Here is a 26,630-nt window from a genome sequence, read left to right as displayed (position 1 = left end):
AGGTAGAATGGCTACCATCTCACCTTAAACCTATGCCCTTTAGTTTTGGACACTCCCATTCCTGGAGAAAAGACCTCAGTCTATTCACCCTCTTCCTGTAGCTCAAACCCTCCAATTTGGCAACATCTTTGTAAATCTTTTCTGAACCCTTTCAAGTTTCACAACATCCTTCCAATTAGCGGTTCCTTACTTTGCCAGTTCTCTAGTCCTAGATTATCCCACAAGGAGAAACAGCCACTCTGCATCTGTCCTGTCAAGCCCTGTAAGAATCTTATATGTTTCAATAACATTACCTCTCAATTCTTCTGAATGCCAATGAATATAAGCCCAACCTACTCAATCTTTCCTTGTAAAACAATCCTCCATACCCAGGATCAACCAAGTGAACCATTTCTAAACTGACTGCAATGTCAGTATATCTTTTCTTAGATAAGGGGACCAAAATGATCACAATAGTCTAAGTGTTGTCTAACTAGTGTTTTGTATAAGTTTAGCAAGATTTGCCTGTTTTGTACTACATTTCCTTTGAAACAAAGGCCTGCATTCCATTTACCTCCTGCTAAACATATATGCTAGCTTTATTTAATGTATGGAGGAGTACTCCCAAACCCCTCTAAGCAGCAGCTTTCTGCAGTCTTCCTACATTTAATTAACGTTTGGCTTCTTTGCACTTCTTTCCAAAGTGCATAATGTCTTTTCCTTTCCCACATTATATTCAATGTATGAATTTTTTTGCCCGTTTGCTTAACCTGTCTGTATCCCTCTACAGACTCTTTGTGTCATCCTTAAATATAAGGAGCAAGAGGGTAACTAGAGAATGGGTTGGCCTACTCAAGGACAAAGGAGGAAAGTTATTTTTGCAAGGTTTGTGAAGGTTTGTAGCTCAGATTGAGGTTTAGGGTGTAGGTTTGCTCGCTGATCTGTAGGTTTGGTATCCAGATGTTTCATTACCTGGCTAGGTAACATCATCAGTGGCGACCTCCAAGTGAAGCGAAGCTGTTGTCTCCTGCTTTCTATTTATATGTTTGTCCTGGATGGGGTTCCTGGGGTTTGTGGTGATGTCATTTCCTGTTCGTTTTCCGAGGGGTTGATAGATGGTATCTGGATCTATGTGTTTGTTTATGGCGTTGTGGTTGGAGTGTCAGGCCTCTAGGAATTCTCTGATGTCTTTGCTTAGCCTGTCCCAGGATAGATGTGTTGTCCCAGTCAGAATGGTGGTTTTTTTTTCATCCGTGTGTAGGGCTACGAGGGAGAGAGGGGAATGTCCTTTTGTGGCTAGCTGGTGTTCATGTAACCTGGTGGCTAACTTTCTTCCTGTTTGTCCTATGTAGTGTTTGTGGCAATCCTCGCATGGAATTTTGGAGATGACGTTGGTTTTGTCCATGAGTTGTACTGGGTCTTTAAAGTTTGTTAGTTATACGTGGAGGAAGGTTATACGTGGAGTCAGAGGAAATGGGTGAGATTCTTAACGAGTACTTTGCATCAGTATTCGCCGAGGAGAGGGACTTGACGGATGTTGAGGTTAGGGGTAGATATTTGATTACTCTTGGTCAACTTGACATAAGGAAGGAGGAAGTGTTGGGTATTCTTAAAGGCATTAAGGTGGACAAGTCCCCAGGTCAGGATGGGATCTACCCCAGGTTATTGAGGGAAGCGAGAGAGGAAATAGCTGTGGCCTTAACAGATATCTTTGCAGTATCCTTGAACACAGGTGAGGTCCCAGAGGACTGGAGAATTGTTAATGTTGTGCCCTTGTTTAAGAAAGGTAGCAGGAATAATCCAGGTACTTATATACGGGTGAGCCTGACATCAGTGGTAGGGAAGCTTCTACAGAAAATTCTGAGGGATAGGATCTATTCGGAGAGATAGGATCTATTCCCAATTGGAAGAAAATGGGCTTATCAGTGATAGGCAACATGGTTTTGTGCAGGAAAGGTCATGTCTTACCAACTTAATAGAATTATTTGAGGAAGTGACAAAGTTGATTGATGAGCGAAGGGCTGCAGATGTCATATACATGGACTTCAGTAAGGTTCGCCATGTAGGCTGATGGAGAAAGTGAAATTGCTTTCAGGGCATACTAGCTAGATGGATAAAGAACTGGCTGGGCAACAGGAGACAGAGAGTAGTAGTGGAAAGGAGTTTCTCAAAATGGGGACCTGTGACAGGGATCCGTGCTGGGACCACTGTTGCTTGTGATATATATAAATGATTTGGAAGGAGGTATAGGTGGTCTGATTAGCAAGTTTGCAGATGACACTAAGATTGGTGGAGTAGCAGATAGTGAAGGGGACTGTCAGAGAATGTAGCAGAATATAGATAGTTTGGAAAGTTGGGCAGAGAAATGGCAGATGGAGTTCAATCCAGGTAAATGTGAGGTGATGCATTTTAGAAGATCCAAGAGCGAACTATACACTTAATGGAAAAGTGCTGGGGAAAGTTGATGTACAGAGAAATCTGGGTTTTCAGGTCCATTGTCCTCTGAAGGTGGCAATGCAGGTCAAGAAGGCATATGGCATGCTCTCCTTCATCGGACGGGGTATTAAGTACAAGAATTGGCAAGTCAGATTATAGTTGTATAAGACTTTGGTTCGGCCACATTTGGAATAGTGCATACAGTTCTGGTCGTCACATTACCAAAAGGATGTGGATGCTTTGGAGAGGGTGCAGAGGAGGTTCACTAGGATGTTGCCTAGTATGGAGGGCACTAGCTATGAAGAGAGGTTGACTAGATCAGGATTATTTTCATTAGGAAGACAGAGGTTAAGGGGGGACCTGACTGAGGTCTACAATATCATGAGAGGTATAAACAGGGTGGAAAGCAAGAAGCTTTTTCCGACATTTGGGGACTCAATTACTAGGGGTCACGAGTTCAAATTGAGAGGGGAAAATTTCAGCAGAGATGTGCGTGGAAAGGTCTTTACTTAGAAGAGGGTTGGTGCCTGGATTGCGTTACCAGCGGAGTGGTAGAGGTGGACACGATAGCGTCATTTAAAATGTTTCTAGACAGATACATGAATGGGTAGGGAGCAAAGGAATACAGACCCTTAGAAAATAAGTGACAGGTTTAGATAGAGGATCTGGATCGATGCAGGCTTGGAGGGCCGAAAGGCCTGTTCTTGTGCTGTAATTTTCTTTGTTCTTTGTTCTTACCACTTGACTTTCCATGTATTTTTGTGTCATCTGCAAACTTGGCTATAGTATGTTTACTTTCCTCATCTAAGTCACTTATCTATTATGAATAATTGTGTCCCCAACCCTGATCTCTGTGGCATTCCATTAGTTACAGGTTGCCATCTTGAAATTATTCTAATTCTCTGCCTTCTGTTAACCAATTTTCTAACCATGCTAACATACTATATGCACCACCTTTTTAAATACCTTCTGGAAGTCCAAATATATTATATCCATGGGGTTCTCTTTATCTGTACCTCTCCATGGAATTGTAATAATTCTGACGGGCGTGATTTCCCCTTCATGAAGCCATGCTGACTCTGCTTTATGAAATTATGTGCTTCCAAGTGCTCTGCTTTTACATCCTTTATAATACACTCACATATTCCCAATAACACATATTAAGCTAACTGGCCTATAGTTATCAGTTTTTTTGTCTACTTTCCTTTTGAATAAGGATGTTACTTTGACATTTTCCAAGCCTCAGGAACTTTTCCAGAATCTAAGAATTCTTGAAAGATGACTACCAGTGCATTCACTATCTTTATAGCTACTTCCTTTAATATCCTTAGATACATCCACTTAGGTCGAAGGGGCTTTATGGCTTTTAGCCCTATTATTTACCCTATTACTTTTTCTCCAGTGATAGTTCTTGTATTCATTTGTTCTCCATCTTTTGCCCTTGATTATTTCATATTTTTGGAATGCTGTGAAGACAGGTGCAAAGTATTTATTCAAATCCTCTGCCATTTGCTAGTTCCCTACTGTTATTTACCCAGCCTCATTCTCCAAGTGACCGATGTTCACTTTGGCTCTTTCTTTCTTTATATAAATTTAAAGAAGCTCTTGCTTGTAGTTTGATGTTACTTGCAAGCTTACCATCAAAGTTTATTTTATACCTTTTTTTGGATCATCTTTGTTTCTCAAAATTCTGTCCGTCCTTTTGCTTACAACTAAACTTTGTCACATTGTTTGTTTTTCTCTTACAATTTAATTTATCCTCAATGATATCCTTAATTTACCTGATTAACCATGTTTGGCTTATTCCCTTCCTAGAATCTTTGAGGATGGAAGGCTGTTGGACATTCTTTCAGCCTGATGCCAACTGGCATGTTTAAGTGAGCAGTTAATGCCCATTTAAGAGCCTCATCCTTCTTAGGAAAGTGGTCCCTTGTTCAATGACACTCAGTGCCTTCTCAAGAAACCCAGCACTGGGAAGGGGAAGTAGTGGAAATCCATTCCCTTGTTCTTGTTGACATCTCTCTCTCTCTCTCTCTCACTTACTCTCTCTCTCACACTCACACAAAGAGGTGGCATGAGGTTATGACTGATGAAGGGCTTATGCCCGAAACATCGACTCTCCTGCTCCTTGGATGCTGCCTGACCTGCTTTGCTTTTCCAGCACCCCTGTTTTTGACTCTGATTTCCAGCATCTGCAGTCTTCGCTTTCTCCTTATGACTGATTCTACTTGTTACTTTCACAAAATTCCACCTGGGAAATTTCTTCTACCTGAGGAGTTCATTATGTCAGACGTTTGTAAATCTTTATAATTCATTACAGCAGAGAGAGTTGGAGACCAGGATCATTCAGTAATTCAAAACTTAGACAGATGTTTGGATCTGTTGGATCACTGGCCTGGCACAGTGGCTAAGTGGTTAGCACTGTTGCCTTACAGCACCAGGGTCCTCGGTTCAATTCTAGCCTCGGGTGACTGTGTGAAGTTTGCACATTCTTTCCCTGTGTCTGTGTGGGTTTCCTCCGAGTTCTCTGGTTTCCTCCCACAGTCCAAAGATGTGCAGATCAGGTGAATTGGCCATGCTAAATTGTCCACAGTGTTAGTGCATTAGTGAGGGGTTTAATGTAGGTGAATGGGTCTGGTTGGGTTACTTTTTGGAGGATCGATGTGGACTTGCCTGTTTCCATACTGTAGGGAATCTAATCTAATCATTTACAAGGGAGTCAAGTGTTGGGGTAAGGGTTTGGTTAGCTCAGTTGGCTCTGTGGCTGCTTGTGATACAGAGTGATGCCAATAATGTGGGTTAAATTCCTGCACCCTCTGTGGTTACTATGATGAACACTCCTTGTCACTTTCTCCCCTTACCGGAGGTGTGGTGACCCTCAGATTAAACCACTACCAGTTGTTCCTTTCTAATGAGAGAGCAGCCCTATGGTTTGGTACGATAATTTTACTGTCATTGGGGGTTGGGAGATGGGTACGATAGTGGAATTGAGCTAACAATCTGACGACACCATCTTTTCATGTGGCATTGCTAGCCTGAATGCTAAATGGCATACTTCTGCTCCTCTCCTTTAAATTGCCATGTTCTTACACATCTAAATATAGATGTGAGAGAAGCATTTCTGGAATTATATCCAGAAAATAATCGAAGGACTGACAGCATGTGATGAAAATAGTAACTTTGGATAGAGAATTATATAATCATAGGCCAAATACAATATATATTATATACACTTATATAATGGAAGAAATAGGACAATTAGATGCAAATTCAGGAGTTCAGTGAAGATTAAGTGCCATTCATTATAATTGACAGTGCAGTAAGACCTGGACAATATCCTAATTTGGGCTGACACGTGGTGACTAATACTCGTGCCACACATGTGCCAGGCAATGACCATCTCCAACAAGAGAGAATTGAACTATCACCCCTTGGCAATCAGTGGCATCACAATCACTGAATCCTCCACTATCAATGTATTGGGATTTGCCATTGATTGAAAACTGAATTGGACTAGCCATCTAAGTAGTTTGTCTACCAGACCGGGTCAGATACTAGAAATTTTAAAACGACTAACTCACATCCTGACTCCCCAAAGCCTCCAATCCACCATCACAAGGCAATATTCAGGTATGTGTGATGGACTTGGAAATTTATCATGGTTTCTTCAGTGTTGCTACATGAAAATCCTCTCTCCCTAAAGGCATTGTGGGTCTATCTAAGGAAATGGACTGCAGTGGTTCAAGAAGGTACTTGACCACCATCTTCTCAAGAGCAACCACAGATGGGCTTAGAAGTCCTTAAGACTATCTAATTACATGCAACCATTTGGAGAGCTAGAGAAACATTCCTGTATTTTCAGGTAAATTTCCTCATTATGGGCCTGTGGGCAAAAGATTTTATGTCTTGGTGATGTAGCCATATCTTTCCATTAATGGATATATACAATTTTGTTTTCAAGGTCTCCAGAAGAATTATGTTATGACCAGGTGAGGAGGGGATATTAGCTCCTTTCTTTTGTAAATCCCTCTGGTTTGTTTCAACAGGTATTTTATTTCTTTTATAGAACATAAAAAAATTCAGCACAGTACAGGCCCTTCAACCCCTGATGTTGTGCTGACCTGTGGAACCAATCTGAAGCCCATTTATCCTACACTATTCCATTTTCATCCATATGTTTATCCAATGACCATTTAAATGCCATTAAATTTGGCGAGTCTACTACTGTTGCAGGCAGTACGTTCCACGTCTCTAATACTCTGAGTAAAGAAACTACCTCTGACATCTGTCACCCCTCATTTTAAAGCTATGTCCCCTTGTGCTAGCCATCTGAGGAAAAAGCCTCTCACTGTCCACCCTATCTAATCGTCTGATTATCTTGTATGTCTCAAGCCACGTCTCAACCTTCTTCTCTCTAATGAAAACAGCCTCAAATCCCTCAACCTTTCCTCATAAGAACTTCCCTCCACTTCAGGCAACATCCTAGTAAATCTCCTCTGAGCCCTTTCCAAAGCTTCCACATCCATCCTATAATGTGATGACCAGAAATGTACACAATACTCCCAAGTATGGCCGAACCAGAGCTTTATACAGCTGCAGCATAGCATCGTGGCTACGAAACTCAATTCCTCTACCAGTAAAAGCTAATACACTGTATGACTTCTTAAGAATCCTATAAACCTGGGTGACAACTTTCAGGGATCTTTGTGCATGGATATCAAGATCTCTCTGCTCATCTACACTACCAAGAATCTTACCATTAGCCCAGTACTCTTTATTCCTGTTGCTCCTTCTAAAGTGAATCACCTCACACTTTTCCAAACTCCATTTGCCACCTCTCAGCTCAACTCTGCAGCTTATCTATATCCCTCTGTACCCTGCAACATCCTTCAGCACTGTCCATAACTCCACTGGCCTTAGTGTCATCTGCAAATTTACTAACCAATCCTTCTACGCCCTCACCTAGGTCATTTATAAAAATGAGAAATAACAGTGTACACAAAGTGGATCCTTGCGATACACCACTAGTAACTGAACTCCAGGATGAATGTTTTCCATTAACTACCACCCTCTGTCTTCTTTCAGTGAGCCAATTTCTGATCCAAATCACTAAATCACCCTCAATCCTGTGCCTCCGTATTTTGTGCAATAGCCTACCATGGGGAACCTTATCAAACGCCTTACTGATATCCATGTACACCACATCAACTGCTTTATCCTCAAAGAACTCAAGAAGGTTTGTGACGTATGACCTACCCTTCACAAAACTGTGTTGACTATCCCTAATCAACTTATTCTCTCTAATGATTATAGTCCTATCTCTTATTACCTTTTCCAACACTTTACCCACAATCGAAGCAAGGCTCACTGGTCTATAATTACCAAGGTTGTGTCTACTCCCCTTCTTGAACAAGGGGACAACATTTGCTATCCTCCAGTCTTCTGGCACTATTCATGTAGACAATGATGACATAACGATCAAAGCAAAAGACTCAGCAATCTCCTCCATGGCTTCCCAGAGAATCCTAGGATAAATCCCATCTGGCCCAGCGGACGTATCTATTTTCACACTTCCCAGAATTACTAACACCTCCTCCTCCTTTGTCTAGTTAAAGGTGTAGTTAACTGGAGCAAAATGAGAGAGGCAGTTTCAAGGTTTTCATGAATGACTGAAAGAATTTTATTACCCAACAACTTGAGGAAACAATAAAAATGCATCAAGTATACAAGTTCTAAGTTTAAAAGGGAGTATCTGGTACAGACAGGGAAAATTAAGATTGCACTGTTGATTTTTTTTAAAATCTGAGACCAGAGTTATTAAATTGTTGACTGGTAAATCTCAGTAGTGGCAAATTTTGGAGATAGATTTTGAGTTCTCAGTGAATGGTTGTTTCCCCAATTTGCTTTTTCACCAAGCACTGTCTTCTGAGATTATGAGAAATAACCACGAAGAGAAAGCAAGTCGTCCAGTTGCTGCTTACAAATCCATTTTTTTTCTGATCTGCTACTGAGAAGTAGTTGTGAAAACATAATTCTCTGTATTTTCTGGTGTCCAGACAATGTCCACTCTACTTCTTATTTCCTGTTTAGTGTTTACAAGTTGGTAGAAGAGTTTTGGTTGCCTTTATGTTGACTGCCGCTTTATTTTTACACTACCTCTTTGCAAGTCATATTTTCTCTTCACCTTACCTCCCAATCTACTTTATTGGACCTGGTTTTCATTTGAAGAATTCATGTGATATACAACATATACCATTTTATTTTATTATTAGCTCTGGCACCTTCATTATCCAAGGAAACCTCATTTTGATCTCTTTATCTTTTTCACTTGCTGGAGTGTACTTAGCCTAAACTTAAGGTTTCTTTTCCTGAAAAATCAGCCATTGTTCATTACAGTTCCTCCAATCAGAATCTGGTTCTCTTTTACTCTGCATAACTACATATGCTCTGATGCAGACCCTGACATCATAGTCAGTGATAGCCTGGCTGGAGTAAGGAATCAGTTGCTTAAATCTTTGACGATAAAATAAAAAGCAAAAGTGACATTATTGGGAGAAATAAGAATGTAATGTATTTTTTTTCAATATAAATAATCAAATAAGATAGCTATTTAAAAATGAACAACAAATGAAAGTTGAAATAAACCCAGATCAACTTTGGAGCTGGAACTAGCAAAGATGAACCACAATTCCATCTCAAACTTGTAATTTATAATCTTTTAATGATTTGGCCAAATAAGATTAGAAATATCCAAAAATCAGAAGCCTGGGATGGTGAAGCCCCTTTCCCAGGTAGGTAAGGAGGGTTTTGAGAACTGCCAGAATTGCTGGCATTTCAGTCTGGTGTTGAGTGCGAAACTGGAGATAATGGAAAAATCCCAGTCAACCTATCTTTAACAAGCCCATTGATGAGACTAATTACCTGTTCTACGCATGGGATTGGTAGGTTTTTCAAACCATGTCAATGAGAATGACTGTTTGGAACAGGACTGGCACGGACATTGGTCACATAATACCTGGGCTTTATCTGCTTCCATTCCTGATGTTGCAGGTTCAAAAAAAATCAACCTAATGTCTTTTAAAGTGAAAGTGAGGATTGCAGATGATGGAGATCAGAGTCAAAAAATGTGGCGCTGGAAAAGCACAGTAGGTTAGGCAGCATCCGAGCAGCAGGAGAGTTGATGTTTTAAGCATAAGCCCTTCATCAGCTGTGGTGAAGGGCTTATGCCCGAAACGTCGGCTGTCCTGCTCCTCGGATGCTGCCTGACCTGCTGTGCTTTTCTAGCGCCACACTTTTTGACTAATGTCTTTTACCGTTTGGAATGCTTTTGGGAACAAGTAATTTTACTTAAATCTCACTATTTGCTAATGGTTTGTAAGAGATTAAGTTGGATTGTGGCCTGATTAAGCCTGTATTCACCTGTAACCAAGGCAATGTTAGCAGATTCATTTATTACGTATGGTTGGTCACTAAGCCAATGTTATATGGTTGTACTAACTTTTTATTCTGTTATCTAAAATTCTTTCTGTAAAGAGAAATGATTTTCTTATAGTTGCGACAAAATTATGCTATAATTTTCTGTTACTTATTGTGATGAAAAGTATAAATTACTATATTATGCATAAATATAGTAATTTTCAATTGTAGACTGGAAATATTGTGAAAACTGAGGAAAAGGCTACTGGCCTTATAATGATTTCTTATGATGAATTAGAAGTAGAATGCCTGTTTAACAAAATAAGTTCAAACTATCTAATAATTGTTTTATTAATATAATTTAAGTGTATAATAAATTGAAACATGAGTAAACCGTTTGGCTGTTCGATCCTGCTCTGCCCTTCAATGCGATCATGGCTGATCTTCTGCTTCAACTCCACCATTCCCCCCATTCCTATTTCTGTTGATTTACTGCGTGATCAAAAATCTATCTTATCAAGCCTTGAATATGCTCAACAATAGGTATCCACAGCTCTTTAGGGCTGAGAATTCCAAAGGTTCATAACCCTTTGAGTCAACTTGTCTGATAGTAGAAGCTTTGAACTGAATAGCTGGACATAACAGCTTTCTTTGAATCTGTGTGATACTGTTTATGTGGGCCCCTGATATCCTGATTTATGTTCACCTATATTTTAATTTGCTTATCTATTGTAGTGCAGGATTATGAATTATAATTTGCTAAAAGTAAAATGTAAAATATACTATTCAAATCTTGCATCTTTTCCAGTTGTCATGGATGATGATGATGACCGTGATCTGCGAGATGTTATTGGGTATGTATTCTCTTTGTAAAATTATATATATTAAGTAATTTGAATATTGTGTCAGCTTGGTCCAGAAGGTTGTGGGATTTGAAGTCCTACTCTACGTTTTTACCTTAAGACATATGAACAGAAGTAAGCCATTCAGCTCAACAAGTCTGCTCTGTTATTCACTGAGATCATGGCTGATCTGATAATCCTCAACTCCACTTTCTTTCATATTCCCAATAACCTTTACTTCCCTTACTGATTAAAGGTCTGTCTATCCCAACCTTAAATATACTTAATACCCAACCTCAGCAGTCTTCTATGGTAAGGGATTATACAGATTGTTCGGAGAGACTAAAGTCCTTGTCATTTCTGTCGAAAATGTGTGACCCATTATTGTGATATTATGGCCTCTGGTCCTATACTTTCTCACAAGGTTAAACGACCTTTTTGCATCCATCCTGTCGAGTACTTTAACAATTCTTTATGTTTCAATCAGGTTGCCAGTCATTGTTCCATATTCTAATGAGTACAGGTCCAATTTACTCAATCTCTTTTCATAAGCCAATCCCTCCATATCTGGTTTCAGCTTAGTGAACTTTCTTTGTTTCCAATGCCTGTATACCTTTCCTTAGATTAGGGCCCCAAAACTGTTTACATTATTCCAGCTATGGTCTGATAAGGACATTGTACAGTTTTCGAAAAACTTCCCTATTTTAATATTCTATTTCTTGAAATAAGGACCAACATTCCATCTGCCTTCCCTATTATCACCTGAACTTGGATGCTAACCTTATGTGATTCATGAATTACCTCTGTTCTATAGCTTTCTGTACTCTATCTTAATATGAATAATGTTCAACCCCTCTGTTCTTTCTGCCAAAATGCAAAACCTCACATTTCCCCACATTATATCTACAGTAATTGTACATTCATTTTTCTGACAGAAGGCATTAATATAATGTAATTAATTGTGGCTCCACATCTGATCCATGTGGCATACCAGTACTTCCAGTTTGCCAGCTTGAAAATGCTCCTCCAGCTTAACTTTCTGTCTAATATTAAGTAGCCAATCCTCTATCCATGCTAAAACATTACATCCAACAACACTGGTTCTTATGTTATTAAGCAGCCTAATGTATGGTACCAAATACATTACAGCTACTTTTTTCCCTTTATCTGTCTTGCTTGTTACCTCCTCAAAGAAATCACGCAAATGTGTCTGGCATGATTTCCCCTTCATGGAGGAGAAAGTGAGGTCTGCAGATGCTGGAGATCAAAGTTGAAACTTTATTGCTGGAACAGCACAGCAGGTCAGGCAGCATCCAGGGAACAGGAGATTCGACGTTTCGGGCACAGGCCCTTCTTCAGGAATGAGCTCATTCCTGAAGAAGGGCCTGTGCCCGAAACGTCGAATCTCCTGTTCCCTGGATGCTGCCTGACCTGCTGTGCTGTTCCAGCAATAAAGTTTCAACTTCCCCTTCATGGAACCATGATGACACTGCTTGATAAAAGTATGTGCTCTAAATGCTGTTTTATTAACATTTCCCTATAACAGACATTGTAAATCGGCCTTTTGTTGCCTATTTTTGTGTCCTTCCCATTTTAAATAAAGGTGGTATATTGGCAGTTTTCCAAGCCTCTGGAACTTTTTTCTGAATCTAAGGATTCCTGGAAAAGTACTATCAGATATCCATTATCTCTGTAGCTAATTCCAAGAAAAACCAAGGATGCATCCCCTCAGGCCCAGGAGTCCTATTGATTTTTAGCCCCACTAGTTTCCCTAGTACTTTTTCTCTAGTGATAATTATTTTCAATCCTTTTGCCCCTTTCATTTTTAGTGAGCTATTAGTGTATTGTACTGATAAGACCATAAGACCAAAAGACGTAGCAGCAGAATTAGGTCATTTGACCCATTGAATCTGGTCTGCCATTTGATCATGGTTGATATGGTTCTTAAGCCCATTCTCCTGCCTTCACCCAGTAACTCTTGATCTCCTTACTGAAAACTGATGCTAAGTATTTATTCAACTTTTCTGCCATTTTCTACTTCCCCATTTTTGTTTCCCCTGCCTCATTCTCTAAGAGGCCTGTGTTCACTTTGGATTCTCTATCCCATTTTATATATTTAAAGTAGCCTCTTGCCGTCCATCTTGAAATTACTCGTAAGTTTACTCTATCATTTTATTTGCTCCTTTATTTTTTGGTTGTCTTTTGTTGATTTTTAAAACTCTCCCAATCCTCTAATTTAACAGTAATCTATGTCATTTTTTTTTCAATCTAATTTTTCCCTGATTAACCATGGTTTGTTTACCCTCTTCTTAGAATCGTTCCTCATTGGAATTTGTATTTGGTGTGAGCCATGAACTCTTCTTAAAAATCTGCTATTGATACTCAAATGTTTTTGTTGCCTCTTTCCCAGTCCATTACAACCAGCTCTGCCCCCATTCCTTGTAACTTACTTTTAAACTTAGCACAGTTGTTTCTAACCCAAGTTCCTCCCTCTCAAACTGAATATTAAATTCTACCGTGTTATGATTGCTCTTTCCAAGGGATTCTTTTACTCTGTTAATATTTATTAAAGCTGCCTCATTAAACATGACCAGATCCAAAATAACCTGACACCTGGTTGCATCCACAACATATCATTCTTATTATTTGTTATTTGGTTCACATAACCTAGGCTGACATTCCAGTGCAAGATTGGAGGAGTACGATATTATTAGATAAGATGTTAAACTGAGAGTTCATCTTACTATTTTGATACATGTTAAAGATTCTGTAGAAATACTTGAAGAGGATGGATTTTTCCTCCCAGGCCCTGGCCAACATTCTCTTTTCATCATTCCACACTTAACAAACACACCCAAAACAGTATATTAAATCATTCATTCATTCATTCATATTCTAACTGGAAGGAAATCAGGACGGCACGGTGGCTCAGTGGTTAGCACTGTTGCCTCACAGCACCAGGGTCCCAGGTTCGATTCCAGCCTTGGGCGACTGTCGTGTGTGGAGTTTGCACATTGTCCCTGTGTCTGTGTGGGTTTCCTCCGGGTCCTCTGGTTTCCTCCCATAGTCCAAAGATGTGCAAGTCAGGTGAATTAGCCATGCTAAATTGCCCATAGTGTTAGGTGCATTAGACAGCGGGAAATGGATCTGGGTGGGTTACTCTTTGGAGGGTCGGTGTGGACTGGTTGGGCCGAAGGGCCTGTTTCCACACTGTAGGGAATTTAATCGAAAAAAACCCTAATCTAATCGAAAAAATTACCAGCCTCCTTTGTCTGTAATACATTGTCTGTAATGCTGCACATTACTGGGAAGGCTTCAAGACCCCTTTAGGCCATGAAAAGGTGTAGATAAATACAAGTTATTTCCAGTAATTGTTTTCTTTATTTTTGGTGTGGTGTTTTAGTAGTATTATCAAAACAAGTAAACGTCAAATGCCTGATATTGCAAGACATCTGTTCAGCACTTGTAAAAGCTTTTTAATGAAAAATGACCACAGCAGCTTACTTCCAATTGGAGGGGTAGGGTGACCTGTGACTGAAATTCCACCCAACCGCTGATCATTTGCCTTAATTGGCCTTTTCATTATCTCGAACTTCCAGCCACTTGCGAAGAGGTAGCCATTCCCTTTTTTTAAATCTGGCAGGAAAATAGCTCAAGCAAACTGACATGGGGCAGTGGCACACAATTATTCACTTGTGGCTGACTTATACTGTATGTCAAGAATGCTTTGATTGAAGAGTCCCTATAAAATAGGTAATATAGCCTATTCTTCTTTTAAGGGCAAGTGGTTGACAAAAAAAGAACAACAATGAAAAACATTTTCTGATTCATACCCTTTTAGAAATCACACTGGATGAGCAAAAAAAATGATAAAGAGGAGATACTGACTATATCTAAAGTACATAGGTTACATCTTGGTTTGCTGATGGAAGTAAGGGTGAAAATTAGGAAGGTATTTTCCAATCCTTTTTATATGTGGGATTGCTGTCAGTGGACGAGAGAAATGGTAATGTTGCAGCCTTGATCAAAAAAGGGTGTCCAATTTAACAGAGCAATTACAGAGCAGTGAGTTTAACCTCAGTGGCAATGAAGCTTTTTGAAATGATAATTAGGACAAAGTTACCAGTCATTAGGACAAGTATGAATTAGTTAACAAAAGCCAATGTGGATTTGTTAACACAAAACCGAAAGAACTGCTCGTGCTGAAAATCTGAAACAAACTAGAAATTGCTGGAAAATCTCAGCAGGTCTGGCAGCATGTGGAGAGAATCAGATTTCTCTCTGGTTTTTCTCCATAGATGCTGCCAGACTTGCTGTGATTTTCAAGCAATTTCTGTTTTTGTTAAAGACAAATTAGGTTTGATTACCTTGATTGAATTCTTTGAGATAGCAGGGAGAGTTAATGTGGGCAGTGTGAATAATGTGTATGTGAACTTTGAAAGCTGTTTGATTACGTGCTTCACAATAGGTGTGTGAGTAAAGTTGACTGGAAAAACAAAGAATAATGCAGGCCCTTCGGTCCACCAATCCTGCACCAATACATAATGCCTTTATAATTTAAAAGTCTTTATTCTCTTTGTGGTGTGTATCCCTCTATTCCCTGCCTATTCATGTATCTGTCTAAGTACCTCTATCACCTCCTCTGGAAGTGCATTTCAGGCACTTACACTCTCTGTGTTAAAAAAAAACTTGCCTCTCACATCTACTTTGTACTTTCCCCCTTTTATCTTAAACCAGCGTCCCTAGAAATTGACATTTGTATTTTGGGAAAATGACTTCCTACTGTCTATTCTATCTTTGCCTCTCATAAATTTGTAAACTTCTGTCAGATCACCTCTCAGCCTCCCATGTTCAAATGAAAACAAACCAAGTTTGTCCAATCTCTCCTTGAAGCTATTACCCTCCAAACCATGTTAACTTTGCTTAACCATGTCTAACCTAACCGTGTTAATTAGGCAACATCCTAGTAAACCTTTTCTCCAAAGCCCCCTCCAAAGCTTACACTTCCGCTAATGTAGCAACCAGGAACTGTTTGCAAAATTCTAAATGTGGTCTTACTAAAGTTCTGTACAACTACAACATGATTTGTCAATTTTATATTCCATGCTCCAATTGATGAAGACAAGCATGTCATATGCCTCCTGTAGAACATAGAACGTTACAGCGAAGTGCAGAACCTCAGCCTTCTATGTTGTGCCAACCTTCGAAATTAACCAGATGCCCATCTAATCTACACCATTCCATTATTATCCATATATATGTCCAATGCCTATTTAAATGCCTTTAATGTTGGCGAGGCTGCTATTGTTGCAAGCAGGTCATTCCATGCCCCTACTACTCTCCGATTGAAGAAACTACCCCTGATACCTGTCTTAAATCTATCACCCCTCAATTTAAAACTATGTCTCCTCGTGTTAGCCTTCACCATCTGAGGAAAGAGGCTCTCACTGTCCACCCTATTTAATCCTCTGAATACCTTATACTTTTCAATTAAGTCATCTCTCAACCTTCTTCTCTCCAACGAAAACAGCCTCAGTTCCCTCAACCTTTCCACTTAAGACCTTCCTTACATTCCAGGCAACATCCTAGTAAATCTCCTTTGAACCCTTTCCAAAGCTTCCATATCCTTCCTATAATGCGGTGACCAGAAGTGCAGCCTTATCAGTGTCTTGTATAACTGAAGCATGACCTTGTGGCTCTGAAACTCAATCCCCCTATCAATAAACACCAACACACCATATGCCTTCTTAACAACCCTATCAACCTGGGTGTCAACTTTCAGGGATTTATGCATCTGGACACTGAGATCTCGCTGTTCATCTACACTGTCAAGAATTTTACCATTAGCCCAGTGCTCTGCATTCCTGTTACTTCTTCTGAAGTGAACTACCTCCCACCTTTCCGCATTAAACTCCATTTGCCACTTCTCAGCCCAGCTCTGCATCTTATCTATGTCCTTGTGTAACCCACAACATCCTTCGGCACTATCCACAACTCTGCCTACCTCAGTGTCATCTGCAAATTTACTAACCCATCCTTCTACGTCCACCTCCAGATTATTTATAAAAATGACAAACAGCAGTGGCCCCAAAACAGGTCCTTGCGGCACACCATTGGTAACTGAGCTCCAGGATGAACATTTCCCATCAGTCATCACCCTCTGTCTTAGTTCAGCTAGCCAATTTTGATCCAAAACGCTAAATCATTTTCAATCCTGAAACACCTTATTTTGTGCAATAGCCTCCCGTGTAGAACCTTATCAAATGCCTTACTGAAGTCCATATACACCACATCAACCACCTTACCTTCATCCACCTATTTTGTTACCTTCTCGAAGAACTCAATAAGGTTAGCGAGGCACGACCTACCCTTCACAAAACTGTGTTGACTATCCCTAATCAGATTATTCCTTTCCAGATGATTATAAATCCTATCTCTTCTAAACTTTTCCAACACCTTACCTACAACTGAAGTAAGGCTCACTGGCCTATAATTAGTAGGATTGTCACAATTCCCCTTCTGAAACAAGGGAACAGCATTTGCTGTCTTCCAGTCTTCTGGCACTATTCCTGTCAACGGCGATGACATAAAGATCAAAGCCAAAGGCTCCGCAATCTCCTCACTGGCTTCCCAGAGAATCCGAGGATAAATCCCATTCAGCCCAAGGATCTTGACTATTTTCAGATCTTCCAAAATTGCTAAAATCTCATCTTTGTCAACCTCAATCCTGTCTAGTCTTGTAGTCTGTATCTCCGTATTCTCACTAACATTGCCCTTTTCCAATATGAATACTGACGAAAAGTATCATTAAGCTCTTCTTCTATGTCATCAGATTCCACACACAACTTCCCACTACTATCTTTGATTGGCCTTAATCTTACTCTGGTCATTCTTTTATTTCTGATATACGTATAGAAGGCCTTAGGGTTTTCCTTGATCCTATCCACCAACAACTTCTCATGTCCCCTTCTGGCTCTTTTTAGATCTTTTCTGGCTAACTTATAACTCTCAAGCCTAACTGATCGTTCATGCCTCATCCTCACATAAACCTTCCTCTTCCTCTTGACAACAGCTTCAACTTCTTTAGTAAACCACGGTTCTCTCTCTCGACAACTACTTCCTTGCCTGATAGGTGTATACTTATCAAGGACCCTCAGTAACTGTTCCTTGAATAAGCTCCACATTTCAAGTGTGTCCATCCCCTGCAGTTTCCTTCCCCAGCCTATGCATCCTAAATCTTGCCTAATTGCATCATAATTCCCTTTCCCCCAGTTATATCTCTTTCCCTGCGATATATACCTATCCTTGCTCAATACTATTGTAAACAAAACCGAATTATGGTCACTATCGCCAGAGTGTTCACCTACCTCCAAATCCAACACCTGGCCAGGTTCATTCCCCGGTACCAAATCCAATATGGCATTGCCCCTTGTTGGCTATCTACATATTGTGTCAGAAACCCTCCTGCATACATTGAACAAAAACTGACCCATCGAAACTACTTGAACTATAGTATTCCCAGTGAATATTGGGGAAATTAAAGTCCCCCAGAACAACTACCCTGTTACTCTAGCTCCTATCGAGAATCACCTTTGCTATCCTTTCCTCTACATCCCTGGAGGCCTGTAGAAAACTCCCAACAAGGTGACCTCTCCTTTCCTGTTTCTACCCTCAGTCCAAACGACCTCAGTAGGTGAGTCGTGAAACATTATCTCAGCTGCTGTAATACTACCCTTGATTAACAATGCCACATCCCCGCCCCTTTTACCATCTCCTCTGTTCTTACTGAAACATTTAAATCCTGGAATCTGCAACAACCATTCCTATCCCTCCTCTAGCCATGTCTCTGAAATGGCCACAACATGAAAATCCCAGGTTCCAACCCATGCTTCATGTTCACCGACCTTATTCTGGATGCTCCTGGCATTGAAGTACACACATTTCAAACCAACATCCTGATTGCTGGTGCCCTCTCGCGAATTGAAAAAACCTATCCCTCACATCACTATCCTCAACCTACTTGACCACCTTATCCAGGGAACTGTGGACCTGTAAGCCTAGGTCCCACTGTATGTTAGTGCTCTAACTGTTCTGCAATTTACTGAATACTTCCCTCCTGCATCACCTCTCATTTGTCTAGATTAAATTCCATTTCCCATTTCTCTTCCCAAATCTCCAGCCTATCTTTTTTCCTGTTGTATGCTCTTGACAATCCTCCTCATTATCTGCAGCTCCCCAACCTTTGTGTCATCCACAAACTTACTAATCAAACCACCTACATTTTTCTCCAGATCGGGATATATATATTACAAACAACAGGGTCAAGTTTAACATGGATATGAAAGTGGATAAATAACAGGGAATGGTATAGTGGTGAATGGTTGCTTTTTGGACTGAAAGAAAATATACAGTTGTGTCAATACTAAGGTTACTGCCTTTTATGGTACAATGTAATAACTAATTTGGGTCTCGACACTAAAATTGGAAGTTTAGTGAACATTGAGAATGATGATAGACATGAGGAGAACATAACTGGGCTGGTGAAATTGGTGGACACATGACAGGTCAAATTTAATGCAAACTGATACATTTTGGTCAGAAGAAAGGACAGGCAATATAAAATGATAAGTACATTTCTAAAGGGGTGAAAGAACAGAAACTTGTGGGTATGTGTGAAGATGGTAGGATAGATTGAGAAAGTGATTAAGAAAGTCCACAAATCTTTATAACTAATAGTGCAGAGTATAAAAGCAAGAGGTTATAAAGATCCTTTATAAATCATTGGCATGCTCACAACTGGAGTATTATGTCTAACTGGAGTTTAGGGAGGAGTGGAATCCTGAGAAAGGGTGCAGAATATATTTACTGAAATGGTTCCAGTGATGAGCGACATCAGTTATGTGGATAACTTGATGAAACTGTGCTTTTCTCCTTAGAGAAGGCAACTTTGAATGGGTATTAGATAGAGCCTTTTAAAACTCATAATATGTACAGGTTAGAAACTTACCTTTGGTTGAAGAATAAATGGTGGCATAAGACAAAATATTTCTATACATTGAGCGTTCGGAACTAGAATGTGCATCTGGATGTGGTAGCGACAGATGCAATCTCTGCTTTCATAATGGAATTGGATAGTTATCTGAGATGAATACATTTGCAGGACGCTGGGGAAGAGACAAGGGTGTGGTACTAGCTGAGTTGTTCTTGCAGGCACATGGACACAGTGGACTGAATGTTCTCCTTCTATGCTGTTATGATTCTATGATCCTCTTTTCCTTTTCTCTAACTTCTACAATCAATTTTTCTTTACTTGTGTCTGGTTTGTTAAACTATCACCTGCAATTTTTTTTTGTGTCCTATTCTGCTCTCAATCATTAATTCGTTCTGTGTGTTTCGGACCTTTGTTTCTTGGAATCTTGATTACAGTAGATTAGTGTGCCATTACATCATGTCACAATAAGGGTTTGTTCTCTTTAAATTCCCCAGTTCATTCCTGATTTCTGAGTCTTAAGTTGGGGCGGTGAGGAGTTGTACAGCACAGGTGAGACATTTTTGACAAAAAGTTAGGGGAAATTAGAGGACATTCCAGTTTTGTTCTTTCAGACTTATAGTGGCTAATTATACAGCTCAATAGACAAAGGCATGTAACTGGTATAATCTCCAAAGCCTTCTTCACTGATGTATGAGTGGAAAGATTTTTAAAACATTGAAAAACAAAATCAAACTCTTCATATTTGCTTCTAAATTAAGTTTTTTTTCTAGTGCAATCTCTAAAGAAGTATCTTTAATGTTCAGAGTGCTGTAGAAAAAAAGTTTGGACTTTATTCAGCCACATTTTTGGCTTGTTTTAGATAAACATCCATTCAATTTCATTGCAATCATCTATTTTCTGTAAAAAAAAATTCAAACTGACCTCCTATCCATGGGCAGGATTTTGACCCTGATGTATAGGCAGGAGCTGAGGCAGGTGGGCATATGATTTCACATCAGTGGCTGATTTGCAGACATTATTCTGCTCCCACACAGTACTCCTGGATAGGAGGCAGAATTGTGACCTGCCAACAAGTATTGGGTAGCCAAGTTAAGTACAGGTTGTTCTGCTATAATGCACATTTTGTCAACGTGAATTGGCTGTAACGTGATTGACAAATAGGGGATGCTTCTAAAGCGCAAACATTTAAAACAGGTATTGGCTATAACATGTTTGCATCGCCAACACTTTAAGTGCTATTCTTAATTGCACAATTTTTATATAGCGTGGGATCACACAAGAATGCAACCATCACATTATAGAAGAACTGCCTGTTATTAAAAGACCGTAGCAGTGTTTAGCTCCTTCCACACTGGAGGGCCTTTGGCTGCCTAGTGTTGAGAATCTGTCCACTATTTAATTGAATAGTGAGCATGTGCTTTGGCTACTATTTATAAAATTTCAGAACCATCATTGTCAGATTGCTGTTTCTGGCACATAGTGGGATCTCAACCTGTATTTCACCTCAATGTCAGGGTCCTGACCCAAAACCACCTATCTCAAAAGTAGCTAAAGTACTAATTTGTATTATTGTCATTACTAAAATAATCACAAACATGCTCTGGTTGAAACACTTCTGAATTTGTATTAGTCATTCTGTGATAAAAAACTTCACTCCTTTATGGTATGAATTCATTGGACCACTTATTATGCCTCCTTTTCATAGCGAAACTAAAATACTAGACTTAAGTCTGCATTAGTAACTAGGTGAAAGTTTATTTTAAATTTGTACAATTACATTGGGTTGAGTATAGTCTGCAATAGCATCAAGTTGATAAAAAGTATTCATAAAGTTCATTTTTTTTATAAAGCAAGTGTCAACATGTTTCCATCCTGGAAATTAATTGTAATTGTATCATGTATAAAGAATTAAATGGTTTTAATTGATTTACTTTAAAAAAATTCTTTTTCAGTGATGTACAGGCATTGAATGATTTTCTTCATGGACCTGGTAGTCAAGAAGTAAGAATTTTTATATTTACCATTGTGAATTTTAATGCTTCCAGATTGGTGATTAACGCATTCATGAAATTTTATTGATTTGTCAAATAGTCTTACATTAAGTTTATCTGAACAGTATAATATAAAATATTTAAAGCAAAAGAATTGACCCCTTATTATGTTTGTGATTTTCTGATCAATATTAATAGTGACAGTTAAAGTCAAACTAGTGATATAACAACCACAAGCAAAACAAATTGCAGGAAAAGTTTAGCAGATGTGGCAGCATCTCTGGAGAGAAATCAGACTTAATGTTTCGGGTCCAGTGTCCTTGCTCAGAACTTATGATATAACAATATTGATAGATATTATTGCCAGTATTCAAAAGGAGATAGAATCTATTTAGCTGTTGGTATAGTCAGTGTTAATTAAACAGACTGCTGAACTCTGCATTTCAATGAAGCTTCTAAAAAGGTTTTCCTGAGTTTTGTGATGGTTTTAATGCCCAAAACAATACAGATTAGTCTCAACATAATAAATGTGAATAACTCAATACTGGCTTGCATGTGTGTTCAAAGGTATTCTTTTGTCTATTGTCTTCCCTTGAAATACTGACTCCTGTAGACTCCTAGACATTTACAGACTATTCTTTTTTATTCCCAACCATCTGAACTTTGTCACTCTATTTGGAGCATACACTTGGACTGTTGATACACATAGGGCTGACTGTGTTTGCGCTGCAGGGCGAATGGAGAGGGGTGGAGTTAGAAAGTGTCTTCACTTATTGAGAGTAAAGTGTATCTTGCCCAAATAGATGAACGTGTAATGTTTTACTTTAGGTGATCTGTGCTTGGTGAGCCTGGTCTCTTGTAAGGAATTTACTTCAATATTCAGCCTGTCAACATAGAACATAAAACAATATAGCACAGGAATAGTGGTCCTTCAGCCCACTATGTCTGAGCCAACTATGATGCCTTTCTAAATTAATCTCCCTATCAACACATGGTCCACATCCCTTTATTCCCTGCCTGTGCATGTGTCTAAATGCCTTTTAAACATTGCGATCATACCACCTCCCCTAGACGTTCGTTCCAGGCATCTACTATGCTCTGTGTAAAAGAAACTTTGCTTGTATATCTCCTTTAAACTTTTTCCCTCTCACCTTAAGCCTGTGCCCCCTAGTGTTTGAGATTTCCATCCTAGGAAAAAGACTGAAACTATTCACCTGATCCATATCGCTCATAATTTTATATACTTCTATCAGTTCATTCCTCAGCTTCCAATGCTCTAGCAAAAATAGTCCAAGTTTGTCCAACCTCTCCGTATAACTAACGTACTCCAATCCAGGCAACAAACTGATAAATCACTTTTGCATGCTCTCCAGAGCCTCCAAATCCTTCCTATAATGTGGCGACTAGAACTGCATGCAGTACTTCAAACGTGGCTTAACTAAAGTCTTATACAGCTGCAACGTGACTTGCCAACTTTTATACTGAATGTCCTAACTGATGAAGGCAAACATGGTGTATGCCTTTTTACTATTTCATCCACTATGTTATCACTTGCAGGTATTTGCACCCAAGATCCCGTTGTGTATGAATACTCCGAAAGTCTTGCCATTTACGGTATACTTTTCTCTTGCATTTGACCTCCCAAAATGCATTAGTTCAAACCTGTTCAGATTAAACTGCCATTTCTCTGTCAAACTTTCCAGCTGCTTTATATTGTGTTGTGTTCATTGAAAGCTTTCCTCACTATGGGGCAGCACGGTGGTGCAGTGGTTAGCACTGCTGCCTCACAGCACCAGGGTCCCAGGTTCGATTCCAGCCTTGGGTGACTGTCTGTGTGGAATTTGCACATTCTCCCCATATCTGCGTGGGTACCCTCCGGGTGCTCCGATTTCCTCCCACTGTCCAAAGATATGCAGGTCAGGTGAATTGGCCATAGTGTTAGGTACATTAGTCAGAGGGAAATGGGTCTGGGTGGGTTGCTCTTTGGAGGGTCGGTGTGGACTGGTTGGGCCGAAGGGCCTGTTTCCACACTGTAGGGAATCTAATCTATCCACAACTCTTCTAGTTTTCAAGTCATAGAACATGGTACAGCTTAGGAACAGGTTGTTCGATCCACCATATGTGTATTACCCATGATGCTACTGTAAAGTAATCCCATCTACCTGCATATGGTCTGTATTCCTCTATTCTCTGACCATTCATGTGTCTGTTTGAATGCCTGTTAAACTTTGCTAACTTATCCATGCAGGTTCCATGCACCTACCTCCCTCTGTGTACAAAACTTCCTTCAGGTCTAAGATGTGGCCATTGGTACCCGTATGAGCCCCAGTTATGCCTCATACTTTGTGCGTTATGTGGAACTTTTCTTGTTCTGATCCTACTTGGGCTCCCACCCATAACTCTTTCTCTAGTTAATTGATGACATCGTCGCTGCTTCCCTCTTTTGTCCAGAATTGGAAAAGTTAATCAATTTCACTTCCAGTTTCCACCCTGCTTTCCCCTTCTTTTGGTCCATCTCTGACTTCTTTCCTTTTCTTGACATCTCTGTTTCCATTGCTTGGAATAGGCACTACAAACACACTGACTTTCGCAGTTGTCTTCACTATACATTCTCAATCTCTGCTTCTTGTAAAGACTCAGCTCGATTCTCCCAGATTTTCTGTCTCTGTCGCATTTGTTCCAATGATGCAAGCCCGACAAAGGGGCCCCTGACATGTCCACCTTCTGCCTCAACTGGGGATTTCCTATCACTGTGGTTAACAGTGCCCTCGACTGTGCCTGGCCCATGTCCCACCCTCATCCCTTCTCTTCCCTCCCACAACACTGAAATGACACCCTTCCCCCCCCCCCCCCGGTCCTCATTTACCATCCATCAGCATCCACATCCAAAAGATCATTGGGTGCCATTTCCACCACCTGCACAGGGCTGCCACTTCCATACATACATTTCCCTCCCCTCCTTTGTCAGCATTCCACGGGGATCATAACCTCCAGGTCACTTGGTCTACTCCTCCACTCCCAACACCTCCTCATGCCTCCCACTGCGTCTTCCCATGCAATTGTAGTAGGTGTAACACATGTCCATTTACTTCCTCACTCCTCCATATGCAAGGCCCTGGACAAACCTTCAAGGGAAGCAATGATTTATCTGCATTTCACTTGATCTAGTCTGTTGTATTCACTGCTCACAATATGGTCTGCTCTGCAATGGGGAGATGAAACACAGGCTGAATTACTGCTTTGCAGAACACCTACATACTGTCTGCAAAAAATTACCCTGAGCTTCCTTTTGTCTGCCACTTCAACACACCACCATGTTCCCTGGCCAACATCTCTGCCTCGGACTTGCTGTAGCGAAGGTCGGTGGAAGCTGGAAGAACAGCATCTCATTTTCCACTTGGGAATCCTGCAGTCTTCAGGACTCAATATCGAGTTCAATAATTTTAGGGTCTAAACATGTTCTCCTCTGTCCTTACCTCAACCCCCATATACCAAACCTTGTCATTATATAGGCTGCTGCCACAACCAACCCATTGTCAGCCACTAATGGTCCCCATAAGCAGCTATTGATTCTCCCAAGCTGACCTTTACCCATTCCTTTGTCTGCCTTACTGTTGTTCTCTTTCTCTGGCTCCACTCAGAATGTTAACTCTGCTTTCTGTCCACAGATGCTGCCAGACCTGATGAGTTTTCCAGCAATTTCTGCTTTTGTTTGATTTTCAACATCCACAATGCTTTGGTTTTTCTTTTGTCACCATAGAACATAGAACATTACAGCGCAGTACAGGCCCTTCAGCCCTTGATGTTGCGCAGACCTGTCATACCAATCTGAAGCCCATCTAACCTACACTATTCCATGTACGTCCATATGCTTGTCCAATGACGACTTAAATGTACTTAAAGTGGGCGAATCTACTACCATTGCTGGGAAAGCATTCCATACCCTTACTACTTTCTGAGTAAAGAAACTACCTCTGACATCTGTCCTATATCTATCATCCCTCAGTTTAAAGCTATGCCCCCTCGTGCTCGCCGTCCCCATACTTGGAAAAAGGCTCTCCCTGTCCACCCTATCTAACCCTCTGATTATCTTAGATGTCTCTATTAAGTCATCTCTCAACCTTCTCTCTAACGAAAACAGCCTCAAGTCCCTCAGCCTTTCCTCGTAAGACCTTCCCTCCATACCAGGCAACACCCTAGTAAATCTCCTTTGCACCCTTTCCAAAGCTTCTACATCCTTCTTATAATGCAGTGACCAGAACTGTACACAATACTCCAAGTGCGGCTGCACCAGAGTTTTGTACGGCTGTAGCATAACCTCAGTTCCAGAACTCGATCCCACTATTAATAAAAGCTAAAACACTGTATGCCTTCTTAACAACCCTGTCAACCTGCGTGGCAACTTTCAAGGATCTGTGTACATGGACACTGAGATCTCTCTACTCATCTACACTACCAAGAATCTTACCATTAACCCAGTACTTTGCATTCCGGTTACTCCGACCAAAGTGAATCACCTCACACTTACTGGTTTACTCTCATCTACCTGTTTGGTCACCTTCTCAAAGAACTCAATAAAGTTTGTGAGGCATGACCTACCCTTCACAAAACCGTGCTGACTATCCCTAATCAAATTATTCTTTTCTAGATGATTATAAATCCTATCTCTTATAACCTTTTCCAACACTTTACCAAGAACTGAAGTAAGGCTCACTGGTCTATAATTACCAGAGTTGACTCTACTCCCCTTCTTGAACAGGAGAACCACATTTGCTATCCTCTAGTCTTCTGGTACTATTCCTGTAGACAATGACGATTTAAAGATCAATGCCAAAGGCTCGGCAATCTCCTTCCTGGCTTCCCAGAGGATCCTAGGATAAATCCCATCCGACCCAGGGGACTTATCTGAATCAACCATGTCATCTCAATCACCAGAATCCCATGTAACTTAAACTTTTGGACCAGCCCACTATG

General features: G+C 40.2%; 1 protein-coding gene across 4 annotated transcripts in view; it reads left to right on the top strand.

Annotated features, from left to right (window-relative positions):
- The window catches only part of bicral (BICRA like chromatin remodeling complex associated protein), a 72,311-nt gene that overhangs the window by 10,041 nt on the left and 35,640 nt on the right, over positions 1 to 26,630 (top strand). The window contains exons 2-5 of one of the 4 annotated variants that reach the window (XM_043695717.1): positions 10,640 to 10,685; positions 20,160 to 20,214; positions 21,618 to 21,666; positions 23,214 to 23,270. In XM_043695717.1, coding sequence (XP_043551652.1) covers positions 23,241 to 23,270 — 30 coding nt within the window. In that variant the 5' untranslated portion in view covers positions 10,640 to 10,685; positions 20,160 to 20,214; positions 21,618 to 21,666; positions 23,214 to 23,240. The remainder of the gene's footprint in view (positions 1 to 10,639; positions 10,686 to 20,159; positions 20,215 to 21,617; positions 21,667 to 23,213; positions 23,271 to 26,630) is intronic. The other 3 variants (XM_043695715.1, XM_043695718.1, XM_043695716.1) reach the window with 3 other exon arrangements.

The sequence above is a fragment of the Chiloscyllium plagiosum genome, chromosome 9, assembly GCF_004010195.1.
Source record: "Chiloscyllium plagiosum isolate BGI_BamShark_2017 chromosome 9, ASM401019v2, whole genome shotgun sequence".
Taxonomy (NCBI): Eukaryota; Metazoa; Chordata; class Chondrichthyes; order Orectolobiformes; family Hemiscylliidae; genus Chiloscyllium; species Chiloscyllium plagiosum.
This window is presented reverse-complemented; position numbering and strand designations above follow the sequence as displayed.